The sequence below is a fragment of the Bos indicus x Bos taurus genome, chromosome 4 (genome assembly GCF_003369695.1).
Source record: "Bos indicus x Bos taurus breed Angus x Brahman F1 hybrid chromosome 4, Bos_hybrid_MaternalHap_v2.0, whole genome shotgun sequence".
Classification (NCBI taxonomy): domain Eukaryota; kingdom Metazoa; phylum Chordata; class Mammalia; order Artiodactyla; family Bovidae; genus Bos; species Bos indicus x Bos taurus.
The window spans coordinates 31,874,565-31,901,703 of record NC_040079.1 but is presented as its reverse complement, the minus strand read 5'-3'; the positions used below and the strand labels follow the sequence as shown (position 1 = coordinate 31,901,703).

Below are 27,139 nucleotides of genomic sequence, written 5' to 3'. Positions count from 1 at the left end.
ATGAATATTTATACTGAAAATCACAGCCCATCAAGCCATATAAAGCAAAACTTCTAACAGTTATAAACACTACTGTGGTGAGTATATTTTATTTTATATAAACAATACAAATGAGTTACTCTATGAGAGTCAAACAAAGAGTTAAAAATCAAATTGCCACAGTATGATTAACAAGTTGAAATTAATATACATCAAGCTCTAAACATCAAAGATGAAAGTATATCTTATTTTCAAAGCTCTATGAAGCATTTATACAAATTTAAATAAATTCTATAAATTTAACTAAATTTAAAGAAAATCAACCTTGAATATTCACCGGAAGGACTGATGGCTGAAGCTCCAATACTTTGGCCACCTGATGTGAAGAGCCAACTCACTGGAAAAGACCCTGATGCTGGAAAAGACTGATGTCAGGAGAAGAAGGGGCAACAGAGGATGAGATGGTTGGATGACATCATCAACACAATGGATATGAGTCTGAGCAAACTCCAGGAGATAGTGAAGTACAGGTAAGCCTGGTATGCTGCAGTCCAAAGAGTCACAAAGAGTCAGACATGACTCTGAACAACAAGAAGAAATAAATTCTAGGAGTAGGAATGGAAGAAAACATAAACCCCCCCAAATCAGAAATGACAAAGACTGCATTTTTTTGGACACAGTGCAATTCAACTACAATTAATAACAAAGTTTAAAAAAGAAATACATTCCTATCTGCTTAGAAATGTAATAAATTCTATCAAAAATAATACTTAATCAAAAAAGGTATGATTATCAACCATTTTGGAAATAAAGGGGCTTCTCTGGTGGCTTAGATGGTAAAGAATCTGCCTACAAAACAGGAGACCCAGGTTGGATCCTTGGGTCAGGAATATTCCCTGGAGAAGGGATGGCTACCCATTTCAGTATTCTTGCCTGGAGAATTCTAAGGTGATAATTTAAAAAAAAAAAAAACACTACATATCACAATGCATGGGATGAAATAAAAATTGCAGTAAGGCCAGTTTGGGGGGATTTTATATAATTAAGCCTCAAATTTAAATCGGGCTTCCCCAGTGGTTCAGATGATAAAGAATCCACCTGCAATGTGGAAGATCCCCTGGAGGAGGGCATGGCAACCCACTCCAGCATACTTGCCTGGAGAATCCCATGGATAGAAGTACCTGGTGGGCTACAGTCCATGGGGTTTCAAAGAGTTGGACATGACTGAGCAACTAAGCACAACACAGAACAAATTTAAATCAGGCACCTGAACATTGTGTATTAGGATAGGGAGGATGGTGAGAGACTCAATTCCTAGCCAGGCTGATAAGAAGTCTGGGGGTCCCCAAGGAGAGAGGGGTCTGGGGTTCTCAAGGAGAAGATAGGGGTCTGGAATTCACAAGCAGGAGGAAAGGACAAACTTTTTTTTTAATCTCTACATTCCTTAGTCTTAGTCACATAAAACTTTTTTCTTTAAACTCTGAACTGATGATTACACAACAAACAACTCAGTTTAAACTCTGTACTAAGGATTATATGTTAGGTCCATGTTAGGCCCATGAATATTAGGTCCATGAATCAAGGCAAATTGGAAGTGGTCAAACAGGAGATGGCAAGAGTGAACGCTGACATTCTATGAATCCGCAAACTAAAATGGACTGGAATGGTTGAATTTAACTCAGATGACCATTATATCTACTACTGTGACCAGGAATCCCTTAGAAGAAATGGAGTAGCCATCATGGTCAACAAAAGAGTCCAAAATGCAGTACTTGGATGCGATCTCAAAAACAACAGAATGATCTCTGTTCGTTTCCAAGGTACACTATTCAATATCACGGTAATCCAAGCCTATGGGCCTCCCTGGTGGCTCAGCTGGTAAAGATTCCGCCTGCAATGTGGGAGACCTGGGTTCGATCCCTGGGTTGGGAAGATCCCATGGAGAAGGGAAAGGCTACCCACCCCAGTGGCTCAGAGGTTAAAGCGTCTGGCTGTGATGCGGGAGATGTGGGTTTGATCCCTGGGTCGGGAAGATCCCCTGGAGAAGGAAATGGCAACCCACTCCAGTATTCTTGCCTGGAGAATCCCATGGACGGACAAGCCTGGTAGGCTACAGTCCACGGGTCGCAGAGTCAGACAAAGCTACTTCACTTTTACTTTCCAAGTCTATGCCCCAACAAGTAACACTGAAGAAGCTGAAGTTGAATGGTTCTATGAAGACCTATAAGACCTTTTAGAACTAATGCCCAAAAAGATGTCCTTTTTATTATAGGGGACTGGAATGCAAAAGTAGGAAGTCAAGAAACACCTGGAGTAACCAGCAGATTTGGCCTTGGAGTACAGAATGAAGCAGGGCAAAGGCTAACAGAGTTTTGCCAAGAGAATGCACTGGTCATAGCAAACACTCTCTTCCAACAACACAAGAGAAGACTCTACACATGGACATCACCAGATGGTTAACACAGATATCAGATTGATTATATTCTTTGCAGCCAAAGATGGAGAAGCACTATACAGTCAGCAAAAACAAGACCAGGAGCTGACTGTGACTCAGATCATGAACTTCTTATTGCCAAATTCAGACTTAAAATGAACAAAGTAGGTTCAGATATGACTAAATCAAATCCCTTATGATTATACAGTGGAAGTGAGAAATAGATTTAAGGGACTAGATCTGATAGATAGAGTGCCTGATGAACTACAGACGGAGGTTCGTGACATTGTACAGGAGACAGGGATCAAGACCATACCCATGGAAAAGAAATGCAAAAAAGAAAAATGGCTGTCTGAGGAGGGCTTACAAATAGCTGTGAAAAGAAGAGAAGCGAAAAGCAAAGGAGAAAAGGAAAGATATAAGCATCTGAATGCAGAGTTCCAAAGAATTGCAAGGAGAGATAAGAAAGCCTTCCTCAGCAATCAATGCAAAGAAATAGAGGAAAACAACAGAATGGGAAAGACTAGCGATCTCTTCAAGAAAATTAGAGATTCCAAGGGAACATTTCATGCAAAGATAGGCTCAATAAAGGACAGAAATGATATGGACCTAACAGAAGCAGAATATATTAAGAAGAGGTGGCAAGAATACACAAAATTGTACAAAAAAATCTTCATGACCAAGATAATTATGATGCGGTGATCACTCACCTAGAGCCAGACATCCTGGAATGTGAAGTCAAGTGGGCCTTAGAAAGCATCAATATGAACAAAGCTGGTGGAGGTGATGGAATTCCAGTTGAGCTATTTCAAAACCTGAAAGATGATGCTGTGAAAGTGCTGCACTCAATATGCCAGCAAATTTGGAAAACTCAGCAGTGGCCACAGCACTGGAAAAGGTCAGTTTTCATTCCAATCCCAAAGAAAGGCAATGTCATAGAATGCTCAAACTACCGCACAATTGCACTCATCTCACACGCTAGTAAAGTAATGCTCAAAATTCTTAAGCAGGCTTCAGGAATACATGAACCGTGAACTTCCAGATGTTCAAGCCGGTTTTAGAAAAGGCAGAGGAACCAGAGATCAAATTGCCACCATCCACCGGATCATCAAAAAAGCAAGAGAGTTCCAGAAAAATATCTATTTCTGCTTTATTGACTATGCTAAAGCCTTTGACCATGTGTATAACAACAAACTGTGGAAAATTCTTCAAGAGATGGGACTACCAGACCACCTGACCTGCCTTTGAGAAACCTATATGCAGGTCAGGAAGCAACACTTAGAACTGGACATGGAACAACAGACTTGTTCCAAATAGGAAAAGGAGTATGTCAAGGCTGTATATTGTCACCCTGCTAATTTAACCGATATGCAGAGTACATCATGAGAAACGCTGGGCTGGAAGAAGCACAAGCTGGAATCAAGATTGCTGGGAGACATATCAATAAGCTCAGATATGCAGATGACACCACCCTTATGGCAGAAAGTGAAGAAGAACTAAAAAGCCTCTGGATGAAAGTGAAAGAGGAGAGTGAAAAAGTTGGCATAAAGCTCAACATTAGGAAAACTAAGATCATGGCATCTGGTCCCATCACTTCATGGGAAATAGATGGGGAAACAGTGTCAGACTTTATTTTTGGGGCTCCAAAATCACTGCATATGGTGATTGCAGCCATGAAATTAAAAGACACTTACTCCTTGGAAGGAAAGTTATGACCAACCTAGATAGCATATTAAAAAGCAGAGACATTACTTTGCCAACAAAGGTCCATCTAGTCAAGGCTATGGTTTTTCCAGTAGTCATGTATGGATGTGAGAGTTGGACTGTGAAGAAAGCTGAGTGCTGAAGAATTGATGATTTTGAACTGTGGTGTTAGAGAAGACTCTTGAGAGACCCTTGGACTGCAAGGATATCCAACCAGTCCATTCTAAAGGAGATCAGTCCTGGGTGTTCTTTGGAAGGACTGATGCTGAAGCTGAAACTCCAATACTTTGGCCACCTGAAGCGAAGAGTTGACTCATTGGAAAAGACTCTGATGCTGGGAGGGATTGGGGGCAGGAGGAGAAGGGGACAACAGCGGATGAGATGGCTGGATGGTATTACCGACTCAATGGATATGAGTTTTGGTAAACTCCGGGAGTTGGTGATGGACAGGGAGGCCCGGCACGCTGCGATTCATGGGGTCGCAAAGAGTCAGACCTGACTAAGAGACTGTACTGAACTGAAGGATTATATACCAACAATGTATCCTGCTTGAGGACAGTTTCTTCTTCCTGAAAACCTTCTGGCTAATCCTGTTATCTTAAAATGTAAATTATGGGAGTGGTTCTAGTAAGATCTTTAGGACCTCCAGACATTCTTTTGATTTATTGTAATAACTAATTTTAAAAGTATATAATCTCCCTGCTAACATGCAATTCTTTTCATTTACATAGAGATGATTTATTACTTTATTGTCAGAATGATGAAGCTTCAGAATCTCATGAACTGCACTCTGGCCATAGAGTCAAACTTATTTTTCCTCTGAACTTCAAAAACCTAGTTCCCTGATCTGGTATTATACTTGCCAAAATGCTATCATTTCCTTGCCAATTCAAAATACTCAACAGTAATTTTTGAACAATTATTATCTGAAAGGAACCATATAAGGTTTGATGGTACATACAAAAGTGAGAAAGGCATAATGCCTTCTCAAAAGAAGTGAACATTTCTCTTTGCCTGTCCCTCGTTGGACAGACCATAAAATCCTTCCACTGGAACAGAATTTTTGCTTTTCATTTCAGTTACCTTTACCCAAAAGCCTATCATTTTTCATCCTTAGGTTTAAAGACTTCCTTTGGGTAAATATCCTTTGACATAAGGTTACTTCCTCTTACATTCTATTACATATAATTCAATCAAGTAAAATGTACTCTCAGTTGTTACATTACAAGCATGATTATTACTCACTTGTTACATTGCAGGGTTATTTCAGAATACATTACATTTATATATAACTTACATAATTAGAATTTACACTTTCCTTTCATTAAAATTTTAGGTTTACTTTTAACACTAGTCTCTGCATCGAAAGGTTAAGTATCTGAAGCCATAAGTGTTGTTTGTGGCCTTCTTCTGTTATAACCACTAACTTTCATGATATCCAATTTACAGTTTTGTCAGATTATTTCTTCCTCCTCTCAAATTTCGATTTGAAATCATCCTGCTAAGGTCAAAGATTTGTCAGTCATGCTCTTTATAAGAATCCATTCTGTCCTTTACCAGGAATACATTATTCAGATACTGTACAGCTTGGTCTATTTGTGAATTTAAAAGCTAAATTGTATTCAGCAAAAGAGTTGTAAATTTAAGAACTAAATTATGTTATGAAAGTCCAGAAAATCCATGATTGATGAGTATACCATTTAAGAGTAGTTTTACTAACCAAAAAATTTTTTAAATTTGACAATATCTATATACTAAAAGGCAGTATATGAATAAAGATGAAAATTGCTTGCTTGTGGAAATAATAACTGAGAATATTTACCTCATGGGATTATATGGATGTTCCCGGAAAGCAAATAAAAACTGAATGATATTAGTAAGCATATTTTACTTCCTAGTTTTACATTAGAAATTTTTGGTACTGGTAATAAATTTAAGCCACTAGAATATTAAACTATTTTGCAAACCTCAAAAAGCAATATACTGGTCGGTTAGATTAACTAGGTGAATCTATACCTATATAGTGTTTTCAAATACTTTTATATCCATATATATTCAGGTTTTATGTTTTGTTTAAATTATTAGTATGACTTTAAAAAAGAAACAACCCAATGAGGCTAATTAGAACCATGAAAATAATGGACCTTATTTCCAATAAAATTCTCTATTAGATGAAGAACCTCCATGTAAAGGTTACAACATGGCATAAGGAAAATACTATCACTCAACTACCAATAAGGAACAGAAAAACACAGGAACCAGGAACAGCTATAAAAAGCTGATTTTATAACTGATTTGACAGTTTCTAGAACTATACACAGAAGACAATGAAAAGATGAGAGAGTCTTCCTACTCTCATAAAATATATCCTCCCTGGGAATGAAAAGAAAAGCAAACAACAACAAAAAAGCCTGGAATCCTGCATTAGTTTGCTAGGGCTGTCATAACAAAGCACCACAGTCTGGGTGGCTTAAACAACAGAAATTTATTTTCTCACAGTTCTGAGGGATAGGAGTTCAGGATCAAGGTGACAGCAGAATCAGTCTCTCCTGAGGGCCTCACTCCCAGGCTCGTAAAGGGGCACCTCCCTCCAGTGGCTCCACATGGTCATCCCTCTGTGCAAGAGTGTCCTTATGGCCTCTTCTTAAAGTCATACTGGGTCCAGGTCCCATATGACCCCACATTTTCTTCATTAGTTCTTTAAAGAACCTATTTCCAAATATTGTCACATTCTGAGAACTGAAGTTAGCTTCAACATTTGAATTTGAGGGGAACACAATGCAGCCCATAACAATGTCAGTAACCTCCAGTATTCTTAAAGAAAAAGATATTAAAGCAACTGGTTCACTTGAAAGAATACAATTATTTTCCTGGGCCTCAAGTTCAACTATAAAATGAAAGGGCAATAATAAAATATAAAGTCAATACACATTCTAAAATTTCTAATATAGAATAAACTTGCTATTTCCAAGCAAGAAACAGCAGAACATACAATATTGTCCCCATCACCAGCAATTTCTATGCATTTGCTTTTAAAATTCTCATGACAGACTGGAACCCTGAATGGAAAGAACCAAGAGAGAGTCATACTGAATCCCAGGGTCAGATCTGCCAATAGATGGAGCCCATGGAGTCGCCAGAGGCTAGAAGTCAAGGGACCTTTAGATCAAGAGGTAATAATTAAAAAAGAGAACACCATTAGCACAAGTTCAAGCAAAACAAAGGGTCACTTCAGTTCAGTTCAGGCGCTCAGTTGTGTCCAAGTCTTTGCAACCCCATGGACTGCAACACACCAGAGGCCTCCCTGTCCATCACCAGCTCCCGGAGTTTACCCAAATTCATGTCCACTGAGTCGGTGATACCATCCAACCATATCATTCCTGTTGTCCCCTTTTCCTCCTGCTCTCAATCTTTCCCAGCATCACAGTCTTTTAAAATGAGTCAACATTTCGCAGCAGGTGGCCAAGGTACTGGAGTTCCAGTTTCAACATCAGTCCTTCCAATGAACAATCAGGACTGATCTCCTTTAGGATGGACTGGTTGGATCCCTTGCAGTTCAAGGCACTCTCAAGAGTCTTCTCCAACACCACAGTTCAAAAGCATCAATTCTTTTGCACTCAGCTTTCTTTATAGGCCAACTCTCACATCCATACATGACTACTGGAAAAACCATAGCCTTGACTAGACGGACCTTTGTTGACAAAGTAATGTCTCTGCTTCTTAATATGCCATCTAGGTTAGTCATAGCTTTCCTTCCAAGAAGTAAGTGTCTTTTAATTTCATGGCTGCAGTCACCATCTGCAGTGATTTTGGTGTCCAAAAAGATAAAGTCATCCACTATTTCCACTGTGTCCCCATCTATTTGCCATGAAGTGATGGGGCCAGATGCCATGATCTTAGTTTTCTGAATGTTGAGCTTTATGCCAACTTTTTCACTCTCCTCTTTCACTTTAATCAAGAGGCTCTTTAGTTCTTCTTCACTTTCTGCCATAAGGTTGGTGTCATCTGTATATCTGAGATAACTGATATTTCTCCCAGCAATCTTGATTCCAACTTGTACTACATCCAGCCTGAAGTTTCTCGTGATATACTCTGTATAGAAGTTAAATAAGCAAGGTGACAACATACAGCTGCTCTCCCTATTTGGAACCAGTCTGTTTTTCCATGTCCAGTTCTAACTGTTGTTTCCTGACCTGTATACAGATTTCTCAAGAGGCAGGTCAGGTGGTCTGGTAGTCCCATCTCTTGAAGAATTTTCCACAGTTTGTTGTTATCCACATGGTCAAAGGCTTTAGCATAGTCAATAAAGCAGAAATAGATGTTTTTCTGGAACTCTCTTGCTATTTCCATGATCCGGTGGATGGTGGCAATTTGATCTCTGGTTCCTCTGCCTTTTCTAAAACCAGCTTGAACATCTGGAAGTTCACGGTTCACATATCGCTGAAGCCTGGCTTGGAGAATTTTGAGCATTACTTTACTGGCGTGTGAGATGAGTGCAGTTGTGCAGTAGTTTGAGCATTCTTTGGCATTGCCTTTCTCTGGGATTGGAATGAAAACTGACCTTTTCCAGTGCTGTGGCCACTGCTGAGTTTTCCAAATTTGCTGGCATATTGAGTGCAGCACTTTCACAGCATCATCTTTCAGGTTTTGAAATGGCTCAACTGGAATTCCATCACCTCCACTAGCTTTGTTCATATTGATGCTTTCTAAGGCCCACTTGACTTCACATTCCAGGATGTCTGGCTCTAGGTGAGTGATTACACCATCGTGACTATCTTGGTCATGAAGATCTTTTTTGCACAGTTCTTCTGTGTATTCTTGCTACCTCCTCTTAATATCTTCTGCTTCTGTCGGTCCATACCATTTCTGTCCTTTATCGAGCCCATCTTTGCATGAAATGTTCCCTTGGTATCTCTAATTTTCTTGAAGAGATCTCTAGTCTTTCCCATTCTGTTGTTTTCCTCTATTTCTTTGCATTGATCGCTGAGGAAGGCTTTCTTATCTCTCCTTGCAATTCTTTGGAACTCTGCATTCAGATGCTTATATCTTTCCTTTTCTCCTTTGCTTTTCATTTCTCTTCTTTTCACAGCTATTTGTAAGGCCTCCTCAGACAGCTGTTTTGCTTTTTTGCATTTCTTTTCATGGGGATGGTGTTGATCCCTGTCTCCTGTACAATGTCACGAACCTCCATCCGTAGTTCATCAGGCACTCTATCTATCAGATCTAGTCCCTTAAATCTATTTCTCCCTTCCACTGTATAACCATAAGGGATTTGTTTAGGTCATACCTGAATGGTCTAGTGGTTTTCCCCACTTTCTTCAATTTCAGTCTGAATTTGGCATAAGGAGTTCATGATCTGAGCCACAGTCAACTCCTGGTCTTGTTTTTGCTGACTGTATAGAGCTTCTCCATCTTTGGTTGCAAAGAATATCATCAACCTGATTTTGGTGTTGGCCATCTAGGGATGTCCATGTGTAGAGTTTTTTCTTGTGTCATTGGAAGAGCATGTTTGCTACGACCAGTGCATTCTCTTGGCAAAACTCTATTAGCCTTTTCCCTGCTTCATTCTGTACTCCAAGGCCAAATCTGCCTGCTACTTCAGGTGTTTCTTGACTTCCTACTTTTGCATTCCAGTCCCCTATAATGAAAAGGACATCTTTTTTTGGGTGTTAGTTCTAAAAGGTCTTGTAGGTCTTCATAGAACCATTCAATTTCAGCTAATTGTTGGGGCATAGACTTCGATTACCCTGATACTGAATGGTTTGCCTTGGAAACGAACAGAGATCATCTGTCGTTTTTGAGATTGCATCCAAGTACTGCATTTTGGACTCTTTTGTTGACTATGATGGCTACCCCATTTCTTCTAAGGGATTCCTGCCCACAGTAGTAAATATAATGGTCATCTGAGTTAATTCAGCCATTCCAGTCCATTTTAGCTCGCGGGTTCTTAGAATGTCAACGTTCACTCTTGCCATCTTCTATTTGACCACTTCCAATTTGCCTTGATTCATGGACCTAACATTCCAGGTTCCTATGCAATATTGCTCTTTAAAGCTTCGGACCTTTCTTCTATCACCAAAGGGTAGAAGAGTCAATTCAACAAACATTGCCCAGACCTAATGAGCAAGGTCCTATCTGGTGCCCTAAAGTATGGACATGGACAGTTAAGAGAACAGTATGTACAGAGAATCACGGGGCAAGGAAAAGATCTCTGAGCACAAGCCATGCTGTTAATTTCCTCAGGATGATGTCTACAAGTCTGAGATGACAGTGACAGTTCAGATAACAAAAGAAGTCACCCTCAACATACCGCTATATATATTTTTAAAAAAGACATAAAAATCAAATGTTGCCTGAAGATAGTCTTGTCTTTGATATAGCATATTATCTTACATAGTTAAAATCATTCTCCTAAATTGACTTATTTTGCTTTTATTACTGAGGAGCAGGTTATCTGGAGAAAAAGTTAAACTTTGTTATCAGTTTTACAAAACTATGCAATTGTTACTATGAACCACAAGAGGGCAACAGTTTCAAAGACCGGAGTAAAGAATATAGAATGAAAATTATTATTATAAATTACTTAGCTTGTGAACCAGAATTTTAATTCCCCCCAAAAAGCAGAACTTTAACAATATTATTCTTGAGGTTCTTATTCAGAATTTTAGGCCTAGAAGAAAACTAAAAGATGTCTCTTTTTGTGTAAGAAATTCCATTTTCATTTTCTTCCATATAAATCATCTAAGTCGTGTCCAACCCTTGTAACCCCATTGACTATAGCCCGCCAGGCTCCTCTATCCATGGAATTGTCCAGGCAAGAATACTGGAGTGGGCTGCCATTTTAGCCATATAAAATATCTCTGTTCTTCTTTAATTTAGAAAATTTATATAAAATTATTTACTGTATAACAGTAACTTACACATGCATATATCTTTGTATTTTTAAGTACCATCATAAATGTAATATTTTGTATTTTTTACTTATAAAGCCCTCTGAAGTAGATATGCCAGAAATTATTAAGTCCTTTTATAGATAAAGAAACTGAGGCTTAGGAGAAAGGAGTAACTTGTCCAAGTAAATACCATTAATAAGTAGAAAAGGTAGAATCTCATTAAGCATATTTTCCACTAGTTTACACAGCTGCCTGTTAACCAAACAAGATAACAATGATACCTTTGGTCTATCCATATAAATTTAGAATATTATTTAAATAGAGCTCTGCTATAATCCAACTTTACTTCTCTACTTGTCAATAAGACCTTCACAGACAACCTGCAAGCAGTGCTCACTATTTAACTATTAACACTAAGAAACAAGCTTTGCTTTCATCTGAGAGAAGATGGAAATAGAAGTGACATTTAAAATGAAACAGTATTTGCAGAGGTCAGTGATTAGGAGAAAGGGAAAGCAGACACAGAAACCTCAGGAGCAAGTTTAACTGTTACCTCCAAATACTATCACTTTCCCAAAGCCATTCAATTTTGCAGGTTATAAAAGAGACAGATGTATTAATACTATTGCTTTGTTAAACTTGGTGTTTAATTGTTTCATCTTCAGGAAATAGCACAGTACCAGAGAGCTACTTAAATAGACTCAACATCTGACACCTAAAATTGTATTCGATTAGAAAGGAAAGGATGACATGAGTAACAAAACACATAATAACATCCACAAACACACAGTATATAAAGAAACAAAGTGACAGTATGAAAATTTTCTTGAAGTTGGTATTATGAGCAATTACAGAGATGTCAGACTATTATTTCTTTAGATAAAAAGGTTGTGTTCAACTAAAAAAAAAAAACTTGAGGCTATTTTTAATTTTTTTAATTCTTATCTATTATCCCAAGAGCACAACTTTACTTTCCAGTATCTAAGGTAATAAATAACTCTTCTGGTTACTTCCACTTTAGAGGTACTCCTGGGAAAGCAGAAGCTAGAGACAGCTGAATTGCTACATCCATGGGTTCCCCCTCATTCATTCATTTAATCATTCTACCAATATTTGTTGAGGTAAGTACAAAAAAAGAGATCATCCAAAAAAAATAAATGAGTCATTTGCTTATGGAGCTGACAATCCAGTGGTAAAAATTAACATTAAAAAATGTATTGTTACTAATTGTGGTATTATAAAGTAAAATTGGGGGTGCAATGAGAACCGTGATATGATAATTTGGATATCCAAGATGTACTGTCTGTCACAGAAGGCTTTGTGTAGGTGACATTTAAGATGAGATTAGAAGCTGGGCACTGAGAAAAGGCTTCAAGAAAAATAGTGTATCCTGCTCAAAGTAGTGATTGATTGGCTTGTACAAATAACTGAGGCTTTTTAACTGTGTCAAGACTAGCACACATCCTGTGGAAGAAATAAGCCATAAAAATCCAATGTGCAGACAATACATATGTGTGTGTGTGTGTGTGTGTGCTGAGTCGCTTCAGTTGTGTCCAACTCTCTGTGACCCTATGGACTGTTTGTTACCCACCAGGCTCCTCAGTCCATGGGATTCTCCAGGCAAGGATACTGGAGTGGGTTGTCATGCCCTCCCCCAGGACTTCTTCACACACAGGAATCAAACCCGTGTCTCTTACATCTGCTTCATTGCAGGTGGTTTCTTTACTGTTAGTGCCACCTAGGAAGCCCTATGTATGTGTATACACACATATATATTAATATTTATAATCATTGTAGAGGGGAATAAAAAAGGTGTCTCCTCTGAAGAGGAGAATCAGAGGCAGGGTGCTGGACTGAGGGCTTCAAGACAGTCCAATTCTGAGTTCACAGATTTCTAAGACCATTAAGAGAATCAGACTGGACAATACTTTCTCTTTTTATCTCACAGGGATAAGGATCAAATAAGATAATACACTAAAACTGAATAGTTTATCTTTTGTTAATATAAAAGCATTTTCAATTTTACTCTGGCCTTAATTCCTGTCCCAAATCTAAGACACTATTCATATTTTAAAATTTTCTAGTCCAGATTCCCCAGACAACTTCTTAAAATAACAAGGTCTTCCTTTTGTCTTTAGTAAACTCGTTTTTCCTACTAATGAAAAATTAATATTTTATGCAAAGCCTATTTCAAACTTACGTTCTAGTGCATTATAAAGAAGTTCAAAATCTTCTTTTCTTTGAGGATTATGCCTCCGGTAATAATCCAGTTTCATCCACTCTTCTTTTTCTCTTATCTTCCTGTGTTCTTCCTCTGCTTCCCACTGCAACCTGAACATTTTCTGTCTTCTTAAACCCTCTACCACAACTTTAGCATGCCATCGTCTGTAGTAAGTCTGTATCACAATTATCTATAGTTAAATTAAAGAAAATAAAATATGGTCAACCTTACTAGACAAGGAAAAGAAACAATGATTATTTCTATTGCAATTCAACAACTACTAAAAAATACTGAGTGTCCAGCTTTAGCTCTATGCCATAAACTCTCACATACATTCTAACAGAAATACAATAGCTATCTGACTTTGAAATCTAGTAGCAGGTATACTATAGGAGACAGTTAGTATGATGTTAAGAGCACAGACTCTGGAACAAAAATTAGTTTAAATCTTCCCTGTTCCTACTACTCACTAGTTAGTTAATTTTTAGTAAGTTACCTGCCATCTCTGTGATTTAGTACCCTCATGTGCAAAAGAGTGATAATGACAGTATTATGCATGTAAGTGCTTAGCTCAAGCCTGGTACACCACAGGTCCTCAATAAATACTACTCTTGTTATGAATATTAATTTATCTCTAGTTTTTCTTGTCATTAGCTTAGGCTCATATTTTTAAAAAATGGTGCAATCCTAAAGGAAATCAATCCTGAATCTTCACTGGAAGGACTGATGCTGAAGCTGACATTCCAATACTTTGGTCACCTGATGCAAAGAACTGACTCACTGGAAAAGACCCTGATGCTGGGAAAGACTGAAGGCAGGAGGAGAAGGGGATGACAGAGGACAAGATCATTGGATGGCATCACCAACTCAATGGACATGAGTTTGAGCAAGCTCTGGAAGGTGGTGAGGGACAGGAAGACCTGGTGTGCTACAGTCCATGGGGTCACAAGGAGTCAGACATGACTGAGCGACTGAACAGCAACCACATAGCAGGGCTTCCTAGGTGGCGCTAGTGGTAAAGAAACCACCTGTCAATACAGGAGACCTGAGAGACATGCGTTCAATTCCTGGGTCAGGAAGATCCCCTGGGGAGGGCAGGGCAACTCACTCCAGTGTTCTTGCCTGGAGAATCCCATGGACAGAGGAGCCTGGAGAGCTTCAGTCCATGCGGTTGCAAAGAGTCAGACACGACTGAAGTGACTTAGCACACAACCACACAGCACATAAGTTACACGTGGAAACCACCAAAGCAAACATGGATTATTAAATTGTGAGAAAAATAAATATATATATATAGTACTAGAGTCTAAAAAAGCTTGTGACATAAGTGAGAGTTTTTGTTTTTTATTTACTAAACTAATTTTTAAAAAAGTAAAATATAGAGAGGTTAGATCAAGATTGAGGGTAAAGAATAGGCTGACACATCCTTTCCCTTCATCCTAATCCCTAATAATTACATAAAAATTATAGAAGCAGAAAACAGTAAAGACACTGGATCATACTGAAGGAGTCCTCCAACAGAACAGAAACTGTGAAAAAAATCCCTTTAAGAAAGGAGACAAGTGGAATAAATTGAAGAAGGAATTAGTGTTATGGCTCTTTTAGAATTTTTCTAGCAGGATTTCCAATCTGTACTGGAAAATCCCCCATGGAGAGAAAACACTGAAGGAATCTACAGCCTAATTATGTACCGGAGAGGCTAGCTAGAAAAAGTGTCTCTAAAATGTTTCAGTCCCAGAATTGGTGGATCCTGTGAGGAGAAGGGCAACTAAAAAGATGACTGCTTGATAAATGCAAAAGAGACAGGCTCCTCTAAAGCAATTCAGACAAAGATCACCAGAGGTATTTGCCTCTAAGTTAGGAAAGAGTGGGCTTCCCTGGTGGCTCGCATGGTAAAGACTCTACCTGCAATGAAGGAGATGTGAGTTCGATCCCTGAGTCTGGAAGATTGCCTGGAGAAGGGAATGGCTACCCACTCCAGTATTCTTGGGAATTCCATGGACAGAGGAGCCTGGTGGGCTACAGTCCATGCGGTTGTGAAGAGTTGAACACGACCAAGTGACCAGCATACACAAGAGTGGTTAGGGTCCCAGAAGGCTGGTGACCAGAAGCCTCCTCTCCAGAAAACTAGATGCCTTCCAGAATTAAGCCTTGCCAATCCCCTAAACCCACTGGGGTTAGTTAGGCTACAGTAAAAAAATATGTTATAACACACTGGACATCAGGAATTTCAAATACTCTGTAGTACACCTCCAAGAGTAGACAAAGATTTGAAAGGAAACAACAAAATAAAAGGTTCTTCATTTAATGTAGAAGAAATTACATTTGTGTGCAAGAGAATCACTAAAACGAAGGTTCTCAAAGTATGGTGACCAGAGTACCAGCAGCAGCAGAAACTGGAAAATTGTTAGAAAAAAAAATTGTTGGGCCCCACCCCAGAGTTACTGAATTGGGAACTCTGGGGTAGGCATGGATTCTGTGTATTCACACATTTTCCAGATGTTCTGATGCCTGCTAAAGGTTTAGAACCATTCTTAAAGAGTAAAATGAAACAAAAAACAAGACCAGACTAGACAGAGTTAACATTTTCAGAGGGAAAGGAAAGGCCATTGAATCAACAAAAAGGAAGCAACAAAAAACTGTGACCAAAGTTTATTTTTTGAAATTAAAAAAAAAAAATCAGTATAGTGAGTTCAGGTTGGGGGCTGTTAAACTTATTGAACTTATTAAAAATACTAAGACCCAGTTGTTTAAACAGCTTTTCCCTTCTCATGTGATAATCTAGGGATTGGGCCTGGATTGGCAAACGGTTTAGGGCCAGTAGGAAGCTCTGTGTGAATATTACAGGTGGCTTCCTCCTTGAATATCTTAGGGGTTGGTCAACTTATCATCATCTTCTAGCCTGTCGAAAGGGGGAAAAGACAAAAGAACTGCAACCCAATCACTTCAACAGCAGTATCCAGAAGGGGCACACATCATTTCCACTCCCATTTCTTTCCCCAGGCCTCATCAACATAGAAAAGAGGTTGTAAAATGTAGTTTTCAATGTTATGGCCTCTTTTGTGCTGTGCTGTGCTCAGTCGTGTCCAATTCTTTGTGACCCCATGGACTACAGCCTGCCAGGCTCCTCTGTCCATGGGATTCTCCAGGAAAGAATACTGGAGTGGGTTGCCATTTCCTCCTCCAGGGGATCTTCCCAACCCAGCAACTGAATCCGCATATCTTGTGTCTCCTACACTGGCAGGTGGATTCTTTATCATTAGCTTCAAATGGGAAGCCTGTTCTTGTCTCATGCCCAGCTAAAGATTTACTACAATGAGAAGAATGAGTATCAGCCAATAACTATTAATAGAAGTTTATTCTGCTAATCTGCAGAATATGTGGAGTCTAAGAGGGAATCAGTAAGCAAGAAACTTAGGCAAAAAAATCTTTTAGAACACAGGGTGAAAGACTGCAAAAATTAGAAAGAATGGAGAAAAATTGAGAAACATGGAAGATAAATGCAGACGTTCCAAAATATGTCTGATACAAGTTTCAGACAGAACAAGGAAAATTGGATTAGAGAAATAGTTCAAAATATAAGAACATTTCACCAAACTAAAGAAAGACCCAGACAGAAAGGAACCATCACCAGATCAAAAGCACATCGCAATAAGATTACTTTATGCTCATTCAGTTATATCCAAATCTTTGCGACCCCACAGACTGTAGCCCGCCCAGTTCCTCTGTCCATGGGATTCTTCAGGCAAGAATACTGGAATGGATTGCCATTTCCTTTTCCGGAGGTTCTTCCTAACCCAGGAATCAAACCTGTGTCTCCTGCATCACAGGCGAATACTTTACCCACTGAGCCATTGGGGAGGCCTACAGATTAAAATCCTAAAAGCTTCCACAAAGAGGAAACAAAGAACTGAGAATCCCATTTCCATCAGATACACTATCTTTGTACCTGTTTTAATCAAAAACTGCTACAAAGGTATAAAAGAAAATAATTCTGAAAATAAGTTTGAATCTAACCTACTATACCCACTCAAACTAAAACCCAAAATGAGGTTAATTCAATAGGACTTACATGGTTCACCTCAAATGCATAATAATCTCTGAAATAATTACTAGAGATTATGCACTAAGAAGAACAATAAGTTGAAGATGAAAAATTAAAGAAGTGAACAAAAACTTTCAAAAAAGTTTTAAGCTATAACCTTTATTATTTGAAAAAATCATATATAATAACAATGTAAATATATAAGAATAATCTGAAGTCATAATTATATAGTAAATTATAATGATATATATAATTGTAATTCCAATATCAACCCTCACTGAATGGGAAGAGTGAAGGAGGAGGATAAAGAAATGAAAAAAAGCCAGCTAGGGTCCTTGACTTATTCATGGAAAAAAATATACAGCCCGATTAAGTATGCATTTGGTATAAAAAATCAGGGCTTCCCTGGTGGCTCAGATAGTAAAGAATCTGCCTGTAATACAGGAGACCTGGGTTTGATCCTGTGTTGGAAAGATCCACTGGAGAAGGGAATGGCTATCCACTCCAGTATTCTTGCCTGGAGAATTCCATGGACAGAGGACCCAGGCAGGCTACGGTCCATGGGGTTGCAAAGAGTTAGACACGACTGAGCGACCAACACTTTCACTTTTCATAAAAATTTTAAGTGCATTAAAAAATTTTATGAATAGCCACTAAAAAAATAGAAACAAAGTACCTACTTCTAAACTATTAAAGAACAAAAACATGAAAAGTTTAGTCAAATCAAAAAAGTTAGTAAACTAAGTCACTAAGTCAAGTCAAAAAAGGTAATAAACAAACAAGAATAAATAAATAAAAAGCAAAATGATATAAATGGAAGGAATGACTAGAGAAATATCAGTAGTCACACATAATATAATCTTATTCACAACAAGAAAGATTTAAAATAAATACTAAGCATTTAGCTTAGTATTAGAAGTTCAAGAATAAAATAAACATGACAAAAAATAGAAAGGAATCAATCAAGATGGTAGAATTTATTAAATGGAAATTTACTCCTTACACTGGCTTTTAACCAATCCCTCTGTCTACAGCTCACATCTCAATTCTTTCTTGCACAGAACCTCCAATTCACTTTCAAGATTCTATGGGACAAATTAATTTGGTTTTTGATGCCATCCCCTTGGCAGGCATTTAGATTTTCACTTTCTCTGCTCAAGTAAGTCAAGTTAACACTTCTCCATCTGCTTTATATAACTTTAAAAAATCGACTGGCATTTACTGTTCTCTCTTTTCATATATTCTTTGTTCCTGTATGTTTATAATTTTCTTATTCCTTTAATATCACTTTATCGGAGTCTGAAAAGTGTTGGAGTGAAAACCCGTAGAGAAAACCTAACAGCTTTTCTCTCCTATTTCCATATAAACCTCAATCTTACTCGGGAGCAACAACATACATCTTTAAAAATGTAATTATCACATACTCCCAACATGGACAGTCACATGACCCAGTTCAGGCCAATGAGCTATAACTTGAATCACTGGCTTTCCGGGGAAATTGCTGAATGGCCTCCATGAGACATGCTCCATGACTTTTCCCTTCTTCTTGCAGATGCAGACATTATGCTGAAGGTTGATAAATCATTTTATCATCACAATAGTGACAAGCTCATGATAATAAGGTGTGTGTGTGTGTGTGTATGTGCGCGTGCACACGTGCGCATGCATTCCATTGTGTCTGACTCTTTGTGACCCCATGGACTGGGGCCTCCAAGCTCCTCTGTCCATGGAATCTTCCAGGCAAGAATACTTGAACAGGTTGCCATTTCCTACTCCAGAGGACCTTCCCAACCCAGGGATCAAACCCACGTCTCTTGCATCTCCTACATTGGCAGGCGGATTTTTTACCACTGTGCTGTCTGGGAAGCAATAATAGGATTAATGGATTGGAAAGGTTAACAGGAGTTCAGGTTCCTAATGACATCACAGAGCCACCAGCCAGGCCTCGTACAGCCAAAAATTAATAATTAGTTCAGACTGAGAAAATAAGAATATATCGAGCTCAAATACCAAACATGAGTAAAGTCAGCTACAAAGTTAATAGGAAATAATATTTCTCCCAAGGACACTCTGCAGCTATAAAATGTCATAACAAACCCCTTCTTTGAGTGACTATGATTTTCTTATTCTGAGAAACTTTGTTTCCTAAAATCATAATCTATCACAAACTTTGTCTGAAATTAGATCACTAAGGATGAAACGTCCCACTCTTGCCTGGGGGATCTACATTATTTTGACAGAAAGAAGCAGCCTTGATTCACAACCAACGTGCTGAACTTCAGAGAAGAAACAACATTCCATATCTCCCTCCTAACTTTGTTAAGAAAGCAACAGGACTCTGGTCCATGTCTCAGTCCAGACCTGACGTTGATCCATCTACACACAACTTTGTTTTATACCAAAACAGTGTATCAAAATACTGTATCACTTAAATGTCACCAAAATGTCATTCCTCCCCAAAACTCTATAATAGCTCCATCTTCTCCTTTTGTGAGAATTAGTTTCCACTGAAAAAATAAAAATTATTCAGGCTGAAATAACTTCAGGCACTGATAAAGTCAGCTACAAAGTTAGCCCCGTGGTCCCCCTGGTGAGCAGTCTCCCTCAGTGCAATGAGTCAACAAACACCAGTAAAGGCTCATCTCTCAAGGTCCTGGGCTAATTGGGCTAGAAAGCAGTCTAGATCCAGGTTTCTTGTCACACAAAAAACAAAATCACTGCTTTCAATTCTTTCTACTTAAGCAAAATGATGCTAGGAGGTAACACAGATAAAATGTATCTGCTTCATATGTCATGTTTAACTGAAATCCCAAATGTTTAATAGGGTAAAGATGTCAGTTTTTAAAAATACAGATACAGGATCAACTGCAGCCTCAAGGAAGGACTAGCTGGGAGCAGGGTGATGGTGCATGGGTCTTACCCACAGGGAAGCTAAAAAAAAAAAAAAAAATACAGATACACAAATTTGTGTGTACACAAATACACACAAACTTTAAAACAAAGTTATATTTATGACTATTGGGTGATACAGCCTTCTATAACAATATATAAAATGCAAAACCACAAAAGGGAATATTATTAATAATAAATTTTACAATAAAGACATCATAAAGTAAGTATGATTGATAGGTTGAGATAAAATATAAAAACATATGTAATATCTATAAGGAGACAAAAAATTTTAAATGTTATGTGCTACTATGAAGGGTACTCCAGTACCCTTGCCTGGAAAATCCCATGGACGGGGGAGTGTTATAGACTCCTCCATGGGGTCACAAAGAGTCGGACACAACTGAGCAACTTCACTTCACTTCACTATGAAGTCAGTACGGAATGGTTTCTGGTCATATAATTTGGTACAATATTTCTGAAAAACACTGGAAATATCTTAAGACTTTAAAAAAGTCATCATTTTTCTCCTAGTAATTCAACTTCTAACATCTCTAAGTATTTTTTAAATGCACACTACAATTTATAGAGCATTAAAACATGTCTACATGTCCTACAAAACAAAGTAATTACACTGTTTATATTGTGACATAATATAATGCCATTAAATCATTTATAATAAAAAGGAAAAGGTAGAGAAATGTTTATGATATAATGCTATGTGTACAAGAAACTCCTTTAAAATTCCATGCATAATTATCTCCCAATGGAAAGTAAGAAAAAGAAAAATCTGAGTGAGAAATTTTCTGCTTTTTTTTTTTAATGATTAATGCCATTTGCAGGGCTTCCCAGGTGGCACAAGTGGTAAAGAACACGCCTGCCATCGCAGGAGACATGAGATGCAGGTTTGACCCCTGGGTCAGGAATATTCTTGCCTGGAGAATTCCATGGATAAAGGAGCCTGGCAGGCTACAATTCATAGGGCTGCAAAGAGTCGGACACAACTTATCATGCAATGCCATTTGGAAAAACAGAAGGAAAATACTGTATTGACTACGTTCAGGGTTAGTCAGATATGAATAAATTTTTGTTTAAAATATATTGTCAGGGAATATCAATAAAGATACAGAAAAAAAAAAACAAGTAGAAATTTGGGGTTTGACAGTAAAACAACTGAAATGAAAACACAAAAAAACATGCTCAACAGCAGAGTTTAACTGGCAAAAGAAAGAATGAATTTAATAATAAATCATTAGAAATTATCCACTCTGAAGAAAAGGGGGAAAAGATAAAGTATAAGAGACTCAGAGACCTTTAGGATACCATCAACTAAACCAGTGTACTTAAATATAGAGGAAAGTCTTCAAACTGAAAGAAAATTATATGAAATGTTAATTTTAACTCAAGCAAGATGTAGGTGATTGCTATTTGCTTTTCTTATTTTTAATAAGCATGTTTAAACAAATATATACATTTAAAACTTAAAAAATAAAAGTCAACTGCATAAAAACAATAATTATAAAAGGAATTATAAGACTTAGAACATACAAAGAACATACATGTTTGTATGATGATAGCACAGATAGCCAAAAGAAGGGATAAACAGAGTTCTATTGAAGCAAAGTTTCAATTTTTATTGAATTTCAGTTAGTATTAATATGAAGTATGTTGCTATAAAACGAGATATATATTCTAATGCCTAAATTACACTTGGAGCAACCACTTAGCAAATGATTTTTTTAAATTCTTAAACAATAAAGCAGTAATGAAAAAAACTTCATTAAAATTGGGCAAAGTATCTGAATATACATTTCTCTTAAAAGTATATATGCAAGTTGTTTATAAGTACATGAAAAATATTCTGTATCATTAGCCACAGGGTATGCAAATCAAAACCACAATGAGATACCACTTTAAACTCACTAGGATGGCAATAATCCAAAAGTGTTGATAAGGATATGGAGAAATTGGAATCCTTACACACTGATGGTGGGACATAAATACGGTGAAACTGCTTTGGAAAACAGCCTGGAAGTTCCTCAAAAAGTTACAGGGAATTACCATTTGATCTAGCAGTTACATTCCTAGCCATATACCCAAGAGAAATGAAAATACATATCCGTATAAAAATTTTTATGTGAATGATTATAGCAGTTTTATTCCTAATAGCCAAGAGGCGGAAAAAAATCAAATGTCCATCAACTGAAAAATGGATAAACAAAATGTGGTGTATATATATTGACCTACCTACAGTAGGTATATACAATTGGGTATATATCATGTGCGTGTGTTAGTCGCTAGTCATGTCTGAATCTTTGTGACCCCATGGACTCTAGCCCACCAGGCTCCTCTATCCATGGCAAGAATACGGGAGTGGATTGCCCTTTCCTTCTCCAGGGGATTTTCCTGACCCAGGATCGAACCCGGGTCTCCCGTATTGCAGGCAGATTCTTTACCATCTGAGCTATACGTGTTGCAACACGGAGACTATACACTGTATGATTACATGCATATGAAATATCCAGAATGGGCAAATCAACAGAGGCAGAGAGTATATGAGTGGTTGTCTAAAGCAGAAAGGACTGGGGAAACAGGGTCTGGCTACTGTTAGATGTGGTCTTTCTTTCTGGGATGATGAGTTGTTTAGTCACTAAGTTGTGTCTGACTCTTTTGCAACCCCATGGACTATAGCCCACCAGTCTCCTCTGTTCATGGGATTCTCCAGGCAAGAATACTGGAGTGGGTTGCCATTTCCTTCTCCTGGGGATGTTCCCAACCCATGGATCAAAGTCGCGTCTCCTGCATTGGCAGGTGGATTCTTTACCACTGAGTCACCAGGGAAGTTCTCTAGGATAATGAGAATATTCTAAAATTGATGTGGTAATGGTTGCATAACTCTATTTCCATAGTAAAAAAAATTTTTTTAATCACTGAATTGTACACTTTTTTAAAAAGTACACATTGTATGGAAAATGAAAATTTTAATTAAAAAAAAAAGGATTAAGATGGTACTATAAAACACTTATTTAACATAAAAGAAGGCACTAAATGAACAGGGGAACCAGAGAGCCACACAGCATATAGAAAACAAATAGCTGATATACTCTAGTCTTATCAATAGTCACATTATAAATATAAATTTATTAAACAGTCCAATCAAAAGGCAGAGATTATCAGATTGGATAAAGAAACATGATCCAATTATATGCTCTCTAAAAGAAATATACTCTATATTCAAAGCCTCAAATAGATTGAATGCAAAAGGATAAAAAAAGAAAAACAGATCATATAAACAATAATATAAAAGTGATGGAGTGACTTTATTAATATCAGATAAAATTGATTTTAATATCCAATTGATCTATTAGTTTGGAAAGTTCCATATAGGTGATTCAAATGTCAGAGGGTTCAGGCCAAAGGACAGAAGATTGAAGCCAAGGGACAGAGAGGACAAAGCTAATAAAAAGAAAAGGGATTTACCAAAGGAAAGGGAAGGATTAGGAACATTTAGGATTCTGGTTCCTTATCTCGGGGTGTGACTGGAGACAGTGACTGCTTTTTAGTAGCAATAAAACTTGACTCACACTGGGCTTTCCAGGTGGTGCTAGTGGTAAGAAAAAAACACTCTCCAACACAGGTGGTTTTAAGACAGGAGTTCAATCCCTGGGTTGGGAAGACAGGAGGAGCCAGTATTCTGGATCAACCCACTCCAGTATTCTTGCCTGGAGAATCCCATGGACAGAGAAGCCTGGCAGGCTATAGTCCATAGGGTCATAAAGAGTTGGACAAGACTGAAGCAACTTAGCATGCACGTACACACACACACACACTGACAAACTTTCTCTTCTTGATCTAATTCTAATTAAGTTCCTTTGAGCTTTTTTTCCAGCTAGGCCTTGACTTTTGGGCTTCTCTGTTCATCAATGAATTGTCCAGTTTTAGAAAGAGCCCAGCTAAATTGGGCTTCCCAGGTGGCGCTAGTGGTAAAGAACCCGCCTGCCAATGCAGGACACATAAGATATGTGAGTTGGATCCCTAGGTCAGGAAGATTCCCCTGGAGGAGGGCATGACAACCCACTCCAGTATTCTTGCCTGAAGAATCCCTTGGACAGAAGAGCCTGGCAAGCTACAGTCCACAGGGTCTCAGAAGAGTCAGACACAATGAAGCAACTTAGTATGCACACAGGTACCAACTAAATCAGTTTAACCAGAAATCCCACCTTTGACATCTGATTACCCTTAATTGACTAATCACTCTGGCCTGCCTTTACCACAAACGCTGTTAGACTGGTTTAGCCAGGATTCCCCCATACCCCAGATGTTTTCTCTTTGTAATTTTCCATTCACTGACCCCCTCCTACCCTGTTCCTTGATTATATTTTCCCCCTTTTCCTTATTGCATTCAAAGTTGAGCTTAATCGCTCTTCCCTATTTCAAAACTCCATTGTAGTATTCCCTTTTGAATCGTCTGCTTACCATCGTTCACAAAGTGTTTAGAATAATTTTTTCTTGAACAACAACAACACTCATGTGAGTTCCGTAAGCAAGTGTGCTTAGGGAAATACACACAGAGACACACAAAGAACAATTGGCTTATAAATTTACTTTTTAGTATTTCCCTTTTAACAAGTTACCTTACCGCCTGTAATCTCTTAGCATGGTATTCTGCTGCTGAGACATATTTTCCTGGTTTTACCAGCTTATCAGTAATATTTGAAACATACACACCAATTTTAGTCATCTGTGTGGACGTTGTATTTGTAGTTTGCTGGAGCCTTCCTTTCTGAAAAACTGTCTAAAATAAAAACAAAAAAATTAAGTATACACTACACATAAATTGAGTAAAGAGCATATTTTGTACATATTTAATGTACTATTTTTCATTATTTTAATCACCATATAATTCCTTAGAAGATTTTAATTTATTTAGAGAGCTACACAATATAACCTGTGCTGATTCTGCAGCTTCAAAAATCTATATGGAAAAATAAAACAATTACCTGCGTATCCCTACAAAATGCATTCGGTTTTTCAGGAATCTTTTTAGGTACAGTTTGTGTTCCAGCATTGTGATATTCTATTCCTGTTATTTTATGTCTGAATCCACCAAGAAATGGTTTGTGAAAATCAGATTTTATCATCTCAACAGCTACTTCCTGGTACTGATCAATGCCTGAGGAGATAAAACCAAGTTTAAATGGAAGTTCAACTACAAACAGACTCTAAAATTATTTATCTAAAAGATATCAAATGACAAACCAGTTTGTACTCTGACTGTTATGATCTGAGAGGCTTCAGCTGGTCTAGCTATTCTTCTGACTGGGTATAGATCTGGATGTAAAGAAAACATTTCCACTTGCACAACATCCTGGGGCTTAATTCCATGTTGTAGTAGCGTCTCATGATTTTTAAGAACTGTTCCTAAAAATGAGATAAAATTATAAGAAATATTATGATAAAGAAACAATTATATGTACTCATTTTAAGGAATGTTAAACATCAAAGGTGCCTATATGAATGTATATTGTTTAATTACCAAATAAAAATATTGATGATGTCCATCTCTTGCTGTATTGTTAGCATGGAAAACTCCGCAATGGAAAAAATTAAGGTGGTATTCCTGACCAAGAATTCAGCATTAAAAGGAAAGTAAAATTACAACTCTCAAATCATCAGAAATACAAATATACAATAACCATGCAACTATAAACATTTAAAAATTAAAAACGCATTCTATAATATGAGAAAAATCATATTCTAAGCAATGATTCTCTAAAAAGAATCACAATGTGTTATACATTAAGCATGGATCATATCCATATCAGGGAAAGCCTGATTAGTTTAATATACACCCTTCCTTGAATGCAGAAAAGTATACAGAGTCTAAAGAATCCCTTCTTTTCTGTTTCTATTATCAGAAATTCATATAAATTAATTCATGCCAAGGTGGAGCTAAGCCTGTTTCTTGCTGAAAAAAGGGGGTACGTGATCACTTTATTTTTATGTTTATTGCTTGAACTTATACCTTCAATCCACTGGTTTAGTTCATAAATTCACTGTAAATTTATTTCTATATTTTAAGGTATACAGAAATACATACAATGTTACTGGCTGCTGCTTTGTATAATGACAGAATCTATATCTATCTTTCCAATGTATGTTCATCCTAAATTACAATTAGGAATTTAACATAGCAAAGGGCTGTTTTACTCATTCTTAGAAATATGTCAGATACCACTAGTCTATTTTAGCTATGTTCAAGAAAGCACATTCAAAAATTTTTGAGTTTCAATTTCACCTTAAATTCTTAATTTAATAAAATTAACATTATAGGGATTTTGTGATAGGTTGAATAATGGCCCTAAAATATATCCATGTACTAATTCCCAGAATCTATGAAGGGTAGATTATCCTGAGATGATGATATGACCAGTAGAGAGAGATTTAAATATGCTATGCTGCCGGGTTTGAAAATGAGGAAACTCAAGAATGCAAGAAGTACAACTCTAGAAGATGGAAAAGGCAAGGAAACAGATTCTCCCCAGAACCTCCAGAGAGAGAAAATCACTGCTGACACCTTGACTTTATCCAAGCGAAATTGATTTAGGATATTTGGACCCCAGAACTGTAACCAAAATTAATGTGTTGCTTTAAGCCAATAATTTTGTCAATTGTTACAACAGCCATAGAAAACTAATAGAGAATCCTCTTCAAACTAATACAGAGCTCTCTTCATTCTTCTCATTGTTTCTAGAATAGGCTTAGCCCCACCAAACCTGAACTTCAGTTCTAGTACTAGAAGAAAGTACCTATCTTAGAGTATGGTTGGCACAGAATCAAGCTCTTTTTTTATTGCTGCTGGCATAAGTCTGTTATCCAGTGGCGATGTGCAGTGCTATGCTGAGCTTAATCGCTCAGTCATGTCTTACTCTTTGCGACCCAATGGACGCCCACCAGACTGCTCTGTCTATGAG

At 37.6% G+C, this 27,139-nt stretch overlaps 1 protein-coding gene and 1 non-coding gene across 3 annotated transcripts in view; one reads left to right on the top strand and one right to left on the bottom strand.

Annotated features, from left to right (window-relative positions):
* Positions 1–27,139, bottom strand: part of IQUB (IQ motif and ubiquitin domain containing) — an 82,055-nt gene that overhangs the window by 41,429 nt on the left and 13,487 nt on the right. For both annotated transcript variants that reach the window (XM_027539117.1, XM_027539118.1), the window contains exons 4-7: positions 25,425–25,586; positions 25,166–25,338; positions 24,805–24,960; positions 13,211–13,421 (exon numbers count right to left, since the gene is read on the bottom strand). In XM_027539117.1, the coding sequence (XP_027394918.1) occupies positions 13,211–13,421; positions 24,805–24,960; positions 25,166–25,338; positions 25,425–25,586 (702 nt within the window). The remainder of the gene's footprint in view (positions 1–13,210; positions 13,422–24,804; positions 24,961–25,165; positions 25,339–25,424; positions 25,587–27,139) is intronic.
* LOC113891927 lies at positions 14,817–14,879 on the top strand. Its single transcript, XR_003510906.1, has one exon. It is a non-coding gene; the product is annotated as a U7 small nuclear RNA (small nuclear RNA).